The following is a 16249-nucleotide window of genomic DNA, read 5'->3' on the forward strand; positions in this document are numbered from 1 at the left end:
GGTTATCAGTGGGGAGGTTGAAGAGAGAGAATGCAGGAAAAGGTACAGGGAATAAGAGGCAAAAATGGTAGGTACAAAATAGACAAGGAGAGGTTAAGAACAGTGTAGGTAATGTTGCAGCCAAAGAACTTATATGTATGACCTATGGACATGAACTAAGGTGAGCAATGCTGGTGGGAAAGGGGGTACAGGGAGGACAGTGATAAAGGGAAGAAAATATGGGACAACTGTAATAGCACAATCAATAAAATATACTAAAAAAAAAAAAAAAAAAAAGAGCCCTGGCTGGTGTGGCTCAATGGATATTGAATGCTCAGTGAAGGCCTGTGAACCGGAGGACCACTGGTTCGGTTCCCGGTTAGGGTGCATGCCTGGATTGTGGGCTGGGTCCCTGGTAGGAGACATACAAGTGCAACCACACATTGATGTTTCTCTCCCTCTCTCTCTAAAAATAAATAAGTAAAATCTTTTTAAAAAAGAAAAAGAAGAGCAGAGAATCCAGAAACAGAACCACACATAAAGGTCAATTTCTAAAAAAAATCTAAACACCCTTCAATATAAGTGGCTAAATAAATCAGGATTTAAAAAAATTTACATTGAATATAAGACAGAAAGCTGTACTTGAACAAGAATTAAATAAAAAAATTATTTTAAAAAATATAAATAAATAAATAAAATAAAAAAATTTACATTGCATCTATGTATGGAAAAGCATGCAGCTGATAAGACTTTCATACACTGGCATAGAGAAGCAGTGCATACATTATAGCACTAATGTTTAGAAAATAAAATGTGTGGGGTGTGTGTCTGTGTATTTTAAAGTACTGGAAGGAATTCACCAATTAATTACTCTTGGGATTGGAGGTAAGGGTAAAAAATGACATTATATATAAATGTTAATGACTTTTATTATTTTAAAAAATAAGAAGTACTTCACACCCTTCTTACAGGATGAGGGAGTGTCAGTACCACCAGCAGGGAGGTAAAGACAGCTGGCACAAAGCCTGGTGCACAGCGGCCCATAACTAATGACAGTTTCCTTCCTTCCATCCACCTTTTCTTTTACTTTTTTAATCTTTTAATATCAACATATATTGCACAAAGAAAACTGCAGATTAATATAATTATAAATATCTATTTATTACTCACAATTAAGTTATTACCAAATGGAATTTAGCAACACATTAAAGAATATATTCTTACCAGCTAAGTTCATACTCATTAGCAAATGTATTAATATAACCCATATTAATAAGCTGAAAAGAAAAATAATCATCTCCATAGATAAAAAGTGGGATTTTATCAAATTCACATCTATCCTTAATTTTTTAATTAACAATTTTTTGAAATAAAGCTTTTAATTGATAGGATTATTTTTAATAAAAACCATTACTTCTCAATTGTGAATAATTTTTCCCTCCAGTAATTTTTGGAGAATTTTTGGAGCTATCTGGTGACATTTTTTAATTTAATCTTTATTGTGCTTTTTTTCCATTACCATTCAGTCCCCTCATACTTCCTTGCCCCCCATAATCACCACAGTATTATCAATGTCCTGAGTTCTTTTTCCTTTTTGCTCAATCCCTCCACCCCCTCACCTTTCCCTCTACTAGTTGTCATCCTGCTCTCCATCTGTGAGTGTGCCCCCATTCTCCTGGTCAGTTCAGTTTGTTCATTCGATTCCACATATGAGTGAAATCATACAGTATTTCTCTTTCTCTGACTGGCTTATTTCACTTAGCATAATGTTCTCTAGGTCCATCCACATTGTTGTAAAGGGTAAAATTTTCTTTGTTTTTATGACCAAGTAGTATTCCATTGTGTAAATGTCCATAGTTGTTTTATCCACTCATCTACTGATGGACGTTTGGGCTGCTTCCATATCTTGGTAATTGTAAATAACACTGCTGTGAACACAGGGGTGCTTATGTTCTTTTGAATTAGTGTTTTGGGTTCCTTCGAATATATTCCCAGAAGTGGGGTTGCTGGGTCAAAAGGCAGTTCCATTTTTAATATTTTGAGGAAATCCCATACTGCTTTCCACAGTAGCTGCACCAATCTGCATTCCCAGCAACTGTGCAAAAGGGTTCCCCTTTCTCCACATCCTCGCCAGCACTTGTTGTTTGTTGATTTACTGATGATAACCATTCTGACAGGTGTGAGATGGTATCTCATTGCAGCTGTATTTTGCATTTCTTTGATGATTAGTGATGCTGAGCATCTTTTCAAATATATATTAGCCATTTGCACTTTTTTAATATCACTGTGGCAATTTATTAAGTATGTGTAAATTAAGGTATTATTATACTGATCATATTTCTCATGTGGCTTTTAATTTTAAAAATAAGATATCCAAAAGCAAAACAACATAGATACATTTGAAGTTAAAAACAGAGAAAAAGAAGATAGAGATTATTCGATAAGGCAAATGTGATCATCAGGATGGATATCGGAAACAAAACAGAAACCATTATCTTACGAACACAACAGGAGTCCTCAGCACCTAGAATACTGTATGCACTGTGGATGGATTTACTACAAAGAAAAGTATTATGAAGCTGGAGAAGGTCCAAAGGAAGGCAACTAAAAAGATCAAAACACGGAGACACCAAGTGAGAAGCTACAAGGATTCGAGTTCAACAGAGAAGAGTAAAGCTGCAACCACAGTCATTTGAAAGTGTGGCCAACACAGTAAGTGGATGAATAAGAACAGTATAGTTATACCTAGCACACAAAAAATTCACAATACCAGAATAAGAGAGACCCCTAAGACACCTGCGGATGAGTGTAGGACAAGCACAGGGAAGTCCCATGCTACAGTAGGAAGTAAACTCATGGCACTCACTTTAGGAAGACATCCTGGAAAGAGAACTCTGTACAGGTGATGAGGAAAACAGAGAAGATATGCAAAATAGAGGAAACAGAGTCAGAAAGAGATGGAGTGAATGCACCCTCAGGAGGGAGACACAGTCATACCTCCTTTTAGCTTCTCTACCTCGGCCAGTCTGTTTCCCTACCATCAACCTGTTTCCCTACCATCAACCTGTTTCCCTGAGATAACCTGAGTGCCTCTCTGTTCCTCACAATCCAAAGAGCTAAAACTGAAATATGAATAAATCCACAAATATGTACCTATTCATGAAGACATTACTCAAAGTCAGGGATGGGTTGCCAAGGGAGCTGAAACCCTTCCAGTCTGTGGCCTCATCACAAACCTCTTTAGTACCAGGATCCATTGTGGACATGCTGACAAGGTCTCAATATCATTCTACAAAGTATAACACAGAGACCTTGTGAGTGTATCCAAAACAGATGCTGGTGCTAGAGGACCTGACCCAGGGCAGCAACTCCCGGGACCCTGGGTATAAGTGCTGAACCCTTTGTGGGGGCCATCACGTCAGCTCATGTTCAGACCCAAAGCATCAGTGAGCCCAGCAGAAGAACAGCCTATCACTGTCGCCAACTCTGTGCAGGCCAGACTGTTCGAAAGGCTGAAGCTGATCTCCAGTGTCAGCCTCCCTCTGCCTCTGGCAGGCCAAGTCCATGGGCCACACCCATGCTGACTTACCAGGGTTTCCACTCCATGGGCAGCGGGGCCACAATGCCCTCCCGTGCCAGCCACATCAGTTCCGGTTCCTTGATGGGATCAATACCTATCTCTCTGGCAAATTCAAGAATCTCTGCAAGGAGAGGCAAGAGGGTAGAAAAGTAAGAGAAGTGAGAAGTGCATGAAAAGAAAAAAAATCACAATCAATCTGTGAAATAATAAGAAGTGTGTGTGTTAGTCTCTGCTCCTAGTTCCTATTAATATTTGGTCTTTGAACCCAGTTCCTGAAACCGAGTTTCTAAAACCCTTGTAATTTCCCAAGGAATAAAAGCATTTTTGTTCCAAGAGGTGACTCTGGGTGGGTTCCTAGATGGCTCCTGATGAAAGATCAAGCCATGATTAGAAGTTGAACTTTCCGGTTCAATCCCCATTTTTTGGAAAGGAAGAGGGACTGGAAAATTAGTTAATAGATCATGTCTGCGTGATGAAGTCTCCACAAAAATCCCTAAACCATGGGGTTCTTAGAGCTTTCAGGCTGATGAACACACTCAGGTGCCAGTAGGGTGGTGCACTCCAACTCCATGGGGGCAGAAGCTCCTACACTTGGGACTCTCTGAGACCTCATTCCGTGTATCTCTTCATCTGGCTCTTCATCTGTATCCTTTATCAAATAATAAACTAGTAAACATAAGTGTTCCCCTGAGTTCTGTGACTTGTTCTAGCAAATTATCAAACCTGAGGATAGGGTCATGGGAACTCTGGTGTAGAGCCAACTGGTCAGAAGTATTAGAGACAACCTGGGACTTTCCATGAGCATCTGAGTGGGGGCAGTCTTGCAGGACTGAGCCTTTAACTTGTGGGATGTGATGCTAACACCACGTAAACAGTGTCAGAACTGAACTGAACTGGAGGACATTGAGCTGATGTCAGAGAAGTGGTTGGTATGGGGGGAAAAACATATCTGGTGGCAAAAGCACTGAGTTAAGAGTAAAGGAAAAACAGGGGTTTTTTCCCAAAACAATGTTTCTACTCTGCCTTTACTTTCCAAATTTTCTTCAGTGAGGAGGTATTAGTTGTATATAATAAATATATATAATTTTCTTAATTACAGTTATAAATGGTACAGCTGAATCAAGACATGCCATGGCCATACTCCAAGAATATAATCTGAAGCCAAGTTAACAAAGGCAAAATAAAAATAAGACCAAGACTTCAGTGTGGTAGGTGCCTCAGGAAGAATCCCAACAGCCACAGCTAGAACCACCCTGATTGAGGGCAGCCATACCAGGACACAAGCTCTCCCAAGATTTGCAAAATCTCAGTGCAAGCACTGCTTAGTCAACACACGTTTGAAAAACTACAAAAACACTTAAGCTTCTCAGGGACCTTACCAATATACGATTAAAATACAAACCAGGTGACAGGTGCTGTGTGAGAGGTGCTCAGTGAGTGCCATGGGAGCACAGAGTAAATGGTGACATTTTAGCAGGCCAGCAGATACCTAAGCTTAGAAAGTAGGATGATGCTCAGGCATCCTTCTTCCCCACTCACTGAATCCTCTCTTCCATGAAGAGAGCTTCCTTTCAGTTTGGCTGTATGTAATGAACTCTAATACTTTTTGTGTACTCTTCTGGAATCAAGAATTTAGAAATGCTCTCTTCCCAGAGAGCATCTGGAGGAAAAGGGGAGATACATGTACTAAGAGCTATCTCACCTAAGAAAAAGATATGGAAAATAAACATTGGAGCCCTGGCTGGTGTAGCTCAGTGGATTGAGCACGGGCCTGTGAACCAAAGGATTATGGTTCGATTCCCAGTCAGGGCACATGCCTGGGTTGCAAGCCAGTTCCCAACAGGGGACCCAGGAGAGGCAATCTCTCCCTCTCTCCTTCCCTTCCCCTCTAAAGATAAATAAATAAAAATCTAAAAAAAAAGCATTGGAACATGTCATCAGAGCCCCCAAGAATAATAACAAAATAAGTCCTCAAGGGTCACCAGTGCCTGAGCCATCACCAATATGGGTCACCTCAGTAGAGAGTTTGGAAGATGACATACCTGGGGACTAGGAACAAAAGCACTTTTTCAAAGTACCAGCTGGAATTTGGTTAGCCAGAGACTAATTTATTCATTGATTTCACAACCAGTTTTTGACTGCTTCCTATCTATCAGTCATCATGTGCCATGAACAAGAAAGAAATGGTCTCTGCCCGTGGAAAGGTGCATCCTAGCAGAGGAAACAACCAGTAAAAAAGTGAACAGAGCCCTGGCTGCTGTGGCTCAATGGATTGCGCACCAGCCTGCAAACCAAAGGGTCACTGGTTCGATTCTCAGTCAGGGCACATGCCTGGGTTGGGGACCAGGTCCCCAATAGGGGGTACACGAGAGGCAACCATACATAGATGTTTCTCTCCCTCCCTTTCCCTCTGTCTAAAAATAAAATAAATAAAATCTTTTTTTTAAAGAAGTGAACAGGTAAGTATACAAAGAATTAAAGCTTCTGATAAATATAATGAAGGAAGTAAATGTGGTATGAGATAGAGGACGTCGAGGTGGAACGTACTGTGTCAGGAAGGGTCAAGGCAAATGTCTCAGAGTGGTGACAACTGAGACCTGGAGGTGGAAAGGAGCCCCACAGAGCACAGGGGAAAGAGCACTCAAGCCGAAGAAGAGCAGGTTCAAAAGGCCTGTGGCAAGAAGCAGCCTGGCCCACCTGGGGACTGCTGGAAAGGCCATGTGAGTGGAATAGTGAGCGAGGCAGATGGTGGCAGCTGGTGAGCCTGCCAGGCGGCAGGGCCAGGTCATGCAGAGTTCTACGCACCCCTCTAAGGGTGCTATGCTGAGTACAATAAAAGATTTTAATAATCAGGATTATTATAAGATATTTATAAATCACAAGATTTAATAGTTGATATGATCTGCTTTACACTTAGAAAGAACACTCTGTGCTAAGTAGAGCAGACAGGAAAAAGGTGACAGTATAAGCAGGGATTCTAATTAGGAAGCTCCTCAGAGTCCAGGGAGAGAAAATGGTGGCTTGAGTTTAGGATGTGTAAACTTCGAGTGAGCAAAAGAAAGATTTTATTAAAAACATTAGAAGTCATTTACAAAGGACGAAGCAGGACACAATGATCATTACCGAAGAGTCACAGAGATGCAGATTACAGCCTGGGAAACACAGTCAACAACACTGCGACAACTGTGTGGAGCCAGGTGGGCACTTACAGCAGAGGGGGAACACTCTGTAAAGTGCACGACTGTCTACCCACTTTGCTGTACATCTGAAACTACTGCAGAATAAATACAGAATGTAAACTGTAATTTAAAAAAATTTTTAAGAAAAAATATTTAAGAAATAGCCCTGGCTGGTGTAGCTCAGTGGATTGAGCGCGGGCCTGCGAACCACATGATCGCGATTCGATTCCCAGTCAGGGCACGTGTCTGGGTTGCAGGCCAGTTCCTGGTTCTCGGCAGGGGGTGCACGAGAGGCAACCATACATTGATATTTCTCTCTCTCTCTCCTTCCCTTACCCTCTAAGATAAATAAATAAAATCTTTAAAAAAAAGCTTTGTTTAAAAAAGAAAAAATATTTAAGAAATAAAATGAGCAATCAATGTCCAAAAACTTGTATGAAGAAAAATTTAAGCCACTCCCAAGAAATAGAAAAAGACACAAATGGAAAGGAATGCAATGTTCTTGGCTAGGGAGACTAAACTTCATAAAGACATGACTCCTTTCTAGGTTCGTTTATAAGTTGAACATAATTTTCCCAAGATACTAACAGTTTCCACATACAGTTCCCAGAACTGGACAAGGTGATTCTGAAGATCACAGGGAGATAAAACAAACAAGATAACCAAGAAAACTTTGAGAAAAAAAGCAAGGAGGGCATTTCAACCCTACTAGATACGAGAATTTATTATTGAGCCCCAACAGTTGACAGTACCATGCTAGCTATGAATAGATAGAGAGTCCAATGGAAGAGAGGAGAAAGACCCAAACACACACAGGCAGCACCCAGTGGGGGAAAGATGAATTATTCCATCAATGGTGTGGGAACAAATCTAGAGGAAAACATAAGTATTTACTCTTAGAGTAGGGAAGGCTCTTCTAACTGTGATACAGAATTCAGAGGCCATATGAGAACAGACTGAAACACGTACATTTAACATGAAAATGAAAAACTTCTACCTGGCAAACAACAAAAAATGTATGCTATAAGCAAAGTCCAAGGTTTACTGTGAGATCCATAGATTCCTGAAGGTGCAAGAGTTCTTTCCCCCTGCCAGCAGGTCCTCAAACCATCTGAACCATAAGCAAAAATTTGTGTGTCCAGGTCCATAACTCATGAGAATTTCAAAGGAATCTTCACCCCCCCAAAATGTCATAGTGCTTCAAAGTACAGGCCCTTTAGTAAGACTATGTGGGTATAGATCCTAGCTGTAAGACTTAGAACTGTGTGGCTGCAGGGAAGTTACTTAACTTTTCCGTGCCTTGGTTCCCTCATCTGTAAAATGAGGATAATAAAAGCACCTGACTCGTGACTTAATTACTATGAGGGTTGAAATGGAAATACCGTAGTTCTTACTACAGAGAATGGCACATAGTAGTAGTGAATAAACGTTATTATTGCTATTAATGTTATTGCAGTTGTTTAAAAAAAACACTGTAGTTTGTTCTTAAGATATTTGGTTTTCCCAGGCCTCAGTACATACTGTATTTCATAAAATCCCCTACTATATTTTCATTTAAAACTAGCTATTGGCCTAGACCTGACTGGTGTGGCTCAGTGGATTGGGCGTCATCCTGCAAACCAAAAAGTCACTGGTTCGATTCCTGGTCAGGGCACAGGCCTGGGTTGTGGGCTGGGTACCCAGTTGGGGTGTGTGTGAGAGGCAACCAATCGATGATTCTCTCACACATCAATGTTTCTCTCCCTCTCTTCCCCTTTCTCTAAAAATAATAAATAAAACCCCCCCAAAATGAATCATTGGTCTAATCCAAGGGCACTTTTTCTGTAAATACTTTAGGCTTTGTGGGTCAATCATATGGTTTCTGTCACAACTACTCAATATTGCCCTGGCAGCATGAAAACAGCCATAGCTAATATGTGAACAAATAAGCATGGCTGTTTCGTAAATAAAACTTTATTTACAAAAATATGCAACAGGCCAGATTAGGCCCATGGGCTACAGTTTGCCGACACTTATCTAACCCAAATAGACTGAGCAACCTTGAACATATACCATCTTTTCATCAGAAAACAAAAATAAATCAGAGATAATTCCTGCCCTCGAAGAACTATGACAATCCACCCCAGGCCTCTTACCTTGCTCACTGGGGATGTAGGTCTCATCATAATCTTCCTCCAGAACCAGCTGGTCTCCTATGCGGACAGGTCTTCCGGCCATGATTGGTCTGGGCTCAAATGCCTAGATACCAGAGACCCCCACCCAAAGAGAAAATCAGTGAGTCCGCTGAGAAGAGAAAAAGTTGGAGCTGACCCTGCAAACTAATTTGGCTGGGAATTTTCCAGATGCTAGGAAGCACTCTCGCCTTATGGCTTTGGGCCTGGGAAACTTCCCTGAAACACATCTCCTAAAGTCCCAAAGGCTTGCTGAACACTCGGTGGACCACAGGAGATCTGAAAATCCAACTCTCTCAAGAGACTGACTTACTAATCCTCAAATGGAGACCTGGACCCCCAGCTACAAAACCCTAGTGACAAAAATAACAAATAGCACACCGCCCCTCCACCACATACCAAAATGCCCTAACGTGGTAAATGTCTCAGCACATAGCCCTATTTGCATGTCCCTATTTACTATAACAATGCCCTCAGGGAGCTTACACTCTGGTGGAGGTGGCATACTCACAACCTCAATAGCAGTACTAGGCAAGAGGGAAAAACACATCCTGCTCTGAGGGTACTGAGAAAGAAAGAACACATTCCCACTAAAAGGACAAAGAAAGACTTTATCGAGGAGCTGGGTACCAAAGGCTAACAAGAGGTCTGACAGTAGACAGAGCTATCCTAAGCAAAGAGAACATCACATGCAGACAGGTGTTCTCAGTGCTGGATACCAGCACCCAGGGCAGGTGCTGGGGTGAAAAGCCAGGTCAGTGTCTGGTCCATGCTCAAGATCCTTGCCTCTGCCCTGCAGCACAGGGCACGGGGAGGGGGCAGGGGGAGGGGGTTGTCATTGCTGGTTTTGTTGAAAGAAAGTGACACAGGAGTGGCCTTTTCGTAGGACAAGAACTCTGGCAGGAGTGGCACAGCTAGATTAGAGAAATAAGACTGGTATCAGGAAAATCACTGAGAGGGCTTAAATTATGCCAGAAGCAGTGAGAATGAAGAAGGGACAGATGCAAGGGATGCTTTGATGTAATTAAACCAGGACATGAGGGGAAAGAGTGGAAAGGAGTCTAACTTGAATCCAAGGTTTCCAGCTTCAGGGACAGGATGGTGCCAAATTCTTCAACTGACAATCTGGTGTGCTTCCAAAATTGCTGCCCCCTCCCCGTCCCTACTTCCATACTACCTCAGGACCCCAAGATCACACTGATCCTCCCCTATGGCAGCTCCCATGCTGGAGCCCCATGAAGCAGAGACAAGTCACCCTATAAAGTGGCTGCTGTGGTCACTACTCTAAGTGTGTCCCCCAACTGAGGAGGTGTCAGCTACACCATGTGACCAACGGGGGTAGGGAGGAGCAGGTCCTGGCCTCTCCTGTAGCCACCTCTTTGGGAAGCTGTCACTGTCCCACCTGGAGCAGCAAGCATAATACAGTTCTCTGAAAGCAGAAAGACCCTGTCTGTCATCAAAAGATCAGAATGTGGCCTGCAATGAATGAGTGCTCGGGACAGGACCACATCTGGTCACTCTGAATCTGTCCCAAGATTTCTAGAGAAGGATCCCGAAAAAAGGCATGGGATCTATAAGGGACCATTACCGAGGCCTGCTCTGCACCCTGACAGCTGAGAGATGGGCAAGGGAGGTGTCTTGCCTTAAGACTCACAAGAAACGTTTCCCTTTGTCAGTCCTCTGGACCCAAGAGAGCAAGGCTCTGCCACCTCTTATTCCCACCATGACATCTCCAGGCAGTAACCTGGGGCAGCACTTCAGGAAGAAGTGCTAAAGGAAGAAGCATTCTTCTCTGCAGTACATAAAACCAAGTGGGAATCTGGTGTCTATCATAAGAACCTGTCAATGCCCTGTGGACAAAATGCTACGGCCTCCACACACGGTCAGAGATGAGTTGGGCCACTGACTCTGAAAGCAGAGCCGAAAAGCACTGGGACCCAGGGCAGGAGATGTGGCTTAAGGAGTCTTTAATTCTCTGAGTTAGAGAAGAGAGTGAAGGGGAAGGAGCCCTGGGAGGGAAGGATCAACAGTGGCCTGAACATCAGACTGGACACTATTCAATACAATAGGCAGTGAGCTATACCAGGCATTGTATCAATTATCTCAGAATTTAAGAAATTAAGAAATAAAATCACATCTCTAGAAAGCATGGGCAGGTAAATCTCTGTCCTTGTTGGCAAAGAGTCTAATTAGCTGTATAGATAGCTATCTATGTTTAACTATTTAAAGGTCAGAAAGACTCTGAAAAATCTGAATTCATGGATCACTCCAATGTCAAGCAAACCTTGTGCCAGAAAAAAATTAAGATAGGGGTGGACTGTATTCTACCTTCTTTCCTCACTTTGCCTGGCTTCAGAAAAGATGTGGGCAAGGCCAAAGCCAAAAGAATAGAACTGTAGAAGTGAAGGAGGTGGTGGGAAGAGAAACCATATTTATTTAATGGCTACTAGAGATCATTTACTCATTCGAGAACTATTTATTGAGCTACGTTTATTTATTGCTGGGCACTAGGGATGCAATGGTGATAAAAACCAATTCAGCTGCTACTCCTCTGGAGCTACAGTGTAGTGGAAAAGGGTGACAAACCGCCCTGGCTGGTGTAGCTCAGTGGAGAGGGATCACCGTTCGATTCCAGGTCAGGTCATATGCCTGAGTTGTGGGCCAGGTCCGCAATGGGGGCCAAGTGAGAGGCAACCACACACTGATGTTTCTCTCTCTCTTTCTCCCTCTCTTCCCCTCTCTAATAAATAAATCAAATCTAAAAAAAAGGGGTGACGAACCAATCAAAAAGTCACAGATCAATGTATAACTGTAAACGAGTTAAGAGCTCTGGAAGAAATGGGCCTTACTTAAATAAAGCCTATGCTGAGAACTGAAGGACAGGGAAGTATTCACTAGACAAAAACAGAGGGAACAGGTGTTCTAGCAGAAGCAGCAGCGTGTGCCAAGGCCCTTCCAGCAGGAAATAACACCAAACATGGTTGGAGATGATGCTGGGGAGGTGGGGACTGAGAAGTTGGCCTTTATAAAAAAATGTTTTCAAAAAGCTGGGAAAGACTTTTTGTTAGACATTTTGAAAAGATAATTCTGGCAGCCACTGGGAATACAGACTGGAATGGAAGCCAGACTGGAAGCAAGAAAATCAGAGTTGCTGCACGGAAATTAAAGTGGGAAACCATGAGCTAGTCTGAGAGAAAGATAATGATAACTTGGCTAGAGTGGTAACAGGGAAGATAAGATACCTAAGAAAGCAGCCCTGAGATCTGCTATTGCAAATACATGTCATGTGTCCTAACATCTCTTTCCAAGCCTGAGACTGTGAGGGACATCACTAGGCACTCATAGTACCCCAGACATGCCTTCAGAACCAATGATATTATACTCCATGTAGCCCTGGCTGGTGTGGCTCAGTGAATTGAGTGCCAGCCTGAAAACCAAAGGGTCACCAGTTCGATTCACAGTCTAGGCACATGCCTAAGTTGCAGGCCAGGTCCCCAGTGGGGGACTCACAAGAGGCAACAGTGCATTGTTTCTCTCCCTTTCTTTCTCCCTCCCTTCCCCTCTCTAAAAATGAACAAATAAAGTCTTTTTTAAAAAATCATACTCCATGTAGCACTTACCAACAGATCAGTTGAAATCTGATGAGTCCTATTTGCCACGAAGCCTGAGACCTTCTATGAGCCATAACAATTGTAAGGGAGGGGTCATCCAATTGCACTCATCCATCTCCTGCCAATCCCAGAATCTAGCCAAGAATAAATAAATTTTTAAAAAGTGGCTCATACACCTCCTCCATGAAGGCCTCCTTGGCTGACTTCAGCCCCTCCCATCAACTCATAACCTCCTCAGCAGTAAGAACACAGTTTTCATATTTTCATAAACATATTATTCCTAATATTTTTTTCATGGGAATGTGTTCCACCTCTCTTCTTAAACTGCAAACTTATGAGGGCCATGGCTCCTCCATCCTCTGCATTTTCTGACCAGGCACAAAATAAGGTATATAAACTGTAGGAGCTCTGTCTCTATTATATACCATTAGCACAGAACCAAGGAGTCTCAAGAGAAAAAAAAAAAAATTCTGTAAGAACTTTGGTCTACCCCCTCCCATGCCATATTTTTCCTCTCTATGCATTACAAGACACACAGGATGGTGGTCGAAGTACCAGCTTTGGGGCCAGAAACACCTGAATTCAAATCCTAGCTCTCTTGCTTACCAGCTGCATGACCTTAGGAAAATTAGGCAAGGTCCTTCACCTCTCAAGGTTTCAATAACCACATGTGTGTAATGGAAACAATCTACATCAAAAAGTTATTTGAGGATTAAATGAGGTACTTCTTATAAAGTACCTAATATAGTCCCTAGTACATAATACATGTTAAACTGATGTTATTGCCAATTCCACAGTTAGATGATTATTAACTATGAAAAGGTCTTTCCCATAATAAGCCAAAAATCTAAGAAACTTCCTCCCATTTGCCTGTTCTTCCCTCTGGACCTAAAGAGAGCACCCAAGGCTTCCCTACTCCAAGCTAAGTATCCCTTTCTAATTCAATACATGCCATTGTTCCCCAATCCCTCCACATTGTGGTAACCTTCCCAGAATGCTGTCTGATTTGTCAGCATAGCAAAAAAGTTTTGAACATCTGCACATGAACAAAGCATATACACGCATATGCATGATTAGGGATCCCTGCATATTTATTTCTTCCTCCCTTCTTGAACAATTATAAAGAAGGTTCAAATCGGAAAAAATTTACTGAAGAAGGCTTTGGGGAGAAAGCAGAACATAGAGTTGTAGTGGCAATGAGCACAGGTTTTAGAACATTCTTGGATTTAATTAATCCAAGCTCTACCACTACCAGCTGAATAGGATGCCTGTTTCCTCATCTGTAAAATGGGGATAATAACAATACCTATTTCAAAGGGTTGTGAGTTATATGATTCAATACATGTAAAATACTTAAAACATAGTAAGAGCTAAATAGTAAGAGCTATTCATTCTTCTAAATTTTTTATTGTTTTATTTTTTAATTTGTGAGAGGAGAAGGGAGGGAGAGAAACATCGATGTGAGAAACATCAATCAGCTGCCTTCTGTATGCACCTCAATTGGGGATTAACCTGCAACCCAGGCATGTGCCCGAATGAGAATCGAACCAGCAACCCTTCAGTTTGTGGGACAATGCCCAATCAACTGAGCCACACCAGCTGGGGCTACAATTCACATTCTCAAAAGGCTTATTTTGCATTGTTCCAGAAGACAGATCTAGCATGCAGGAATATAAATTAAGGCCACTCACATACTCCATAGCCAGTTATTGAACACGGACCACAGGCAGGCACTGTGCTCGCTATTAGGGCTGCAAACCTGATTACACGGCTTGAACTCCAGCATAGCCTGGCTGGGAAGCCAAACACACAAACACATGGCTGTATAATATGTTAACCACATTAAGGGAAGTAACAAAATACAATGGGACACAAAAGGGCAACTAACCTTACTTTGGAAGAGCAGGGAAAGCATTACAGATAAGACAACCATTGAAATGGTTCTTGAAGGATATGCAGAAGTGCACCAGGATAAGGGAGTAAGGGAATTTAAGGCAGAACAAACAAGATGTACAAGGCAAAGGAGAAGAAAAAGAATATGGTGAATACAGAGAATTCATTCATTACAACAAAAGCTTATACTCCCCGAACGCAGGGAGTGTAAGCTTTAAGTTTAAAGTTCCTCTGTTCCTCGAACTGTACTAATACATAACTTCATCTTATCTTCTTAGCTAGGTAGATTATTTCCCCCACTTTTCAAATAAAGAAACTGAGTCTCAAAGTTTAAAAACACATTGTCCAAAGTCTCACAGGTAGTAAATGACACAGCAAAACATGCACATAGCCATATCTATGTGACTCCAAAGCCTGAGATATAACCACTCTGACACGACCAGAGTGAATGCAGTGGACAACCGGAAAGGTGGCAGAGGAGAGAAGGTGGCTTTCATCTACAATGGAAGGCAAGGTGCACATTATAAAGAGCTGTATCATGTACATGATGAGGAGTCATCACAGGATTTCATGACGGATGTGCAAGAACTAATTAGAGGAGGGCAAGAACGGAGGCAGAGGAACCACTTAAGAAATTATCCTGAAGACATAGGCAAGAAATTATGAAATTAGTGGCTGTGGGAATAGAAAGTAAGGGCTTATCATGGATATTAGGAGAAGACTAACAGGGCCTGATGTCTACAGCAAGTGAGGAAAGGAGAGGTGGCAAATCGGAGCACTTAAGCCAGTGTCCTGATCCGTTACCTTTTCATTTTTACATCCTGCCCAACAGCCTCACCTGGCATATGGCCTAGACTACAAGAAATACCCAACAAGTATGTTTGCTGCATACAGAAGATGAAGTTCAGGTGCAGACTTGGCTAAGTGAATGAAGTCCGTCACTGAAACAGGAACTACAAGAGGAGGACCAGAGTTGGAGGACCAGAAAGGTTGGGAATGATCAGTAAGCGAGTCTGACCTCAGGAGTCTGGATGGAGCCAGTGTGGGAAGTCACCATTAAATAGATGGTAACTGAACCTCTAGGTGAATCACTGCCTGGCCAGCAATTGGCCTGGGGTCCCTTTCGCCACTCGAAGAGATTCTGGATGGAAGCACACTAGTCCGGCCGTTACTTTTTCACTTCTTTCTTCAATTCCCGCCCACGCTCGTGCACACCCCGCTCGTTGGCACTCCAAGAGTGCCTCGACTCCCCCGCTTCCCTCCTTTCCTCACCACCCAAGCCCTCCCTCAAAGACGTCCTCACCTGTCCCTAACCCCGGAAAGTTCTGGGCGAGGGTTCCCGGGTCTGCGCAGCTTCCCCAGCACCAGCCGGTTCCTAGCTTTCCCGCTTCCAGGGACGCCGGGGTGTTGCCCCGCAGCTGGCCGCAACCACTTCCGGAAAGGGTATTACCCTAGCAACTGACAGTCCCGCCTCTACCCGGAGTCAATAGGTCACAGAATGAGAGTTCTGGCATTGGATTGGTTAGATCTTCCACCGGATCACGGAAGAGTGCTGCACGTTTCCCGTTGCACAATGGTAGTAGTAGTCCAATATAGTGGATGGGGATGGGAAGGGGTTAAAGAAGAGCTCTGAATTTAGACAGGAGGATAATTTCTTGGGGGCAGTATTTAGGGAAACACGAATTAACCAAGGCGATGTATTGCTCCTCATTTTTTAGTAGTGTGATTTAATATTAGGTGAATAATACATTGATTATGAATAGTCAACCCGTGAGCTGTTAATAAACATATGTGAATAAAAGGTAACGGAGACCTCCCCCCCCCAAAAAAAACTAT

General features: G+C 42.6%; 1 protein-coding gene across 11 annotated transcripts in view; it reads right to left on the reverse strand.

Moving 5' to 3' along the window:
* Positions 1-15847, reverse strand: part of CEP164 (centrosomal protein 164) — an 85656-nt gene extending 69809 nt beyond the window's left edge. For 8 of the 11 annotated variants that reach the window (XM_037057523.1, XM_037057522.1, XM_037057516.1 and 5 more), the window contains exons 1-4: positions 15717-15847; positions 12530-12654; positions 8874-8976; positions 3569-3680 (exon numbers count right to left, since the gene is read on the reverse strand). In XM_037057523.1, coding sequence (XP_036913418.1) covers positions 3569-3680; positions 8874-8955 — 194 coding nt within the window. In that variant the 5' untranslated portion in view covers positions 8956-8976; positions 12530-12654; positions 15717-15847. Of the gene's footprint in view, positions 1-3568; positions 3681-8873; positions 8977-12529; positions 12655-13126; positions 13211-15716 lie in introns of those variants that run through there. The other 3 variants (XM_037057514.1, XM_037057513.1, XM_037057515.1) reach the window with 3 other exon arrangements.
* Positions 15848-16249: the final 402 nt, after the last annotated feature.

The sequence above is a fragment of the Sturnira hondurensis genome, unplaced genomic scaffold (genome assembly GCF_014824575.4).
Source record: "Sturnira hondurensis isolate 20B ecotype Veracruz unplaced genomic scaffold, ASM1482457v3 Scaffold0009719, whole genome shotgun sequence".
In the NCBI taxonomy this organism is placed as follows: Eukaryota; Metazoa; Chordata; class Mammalia; order Chiroptera; family Phyllostomidae; genus Sturnira; species Sturnira hondurensis.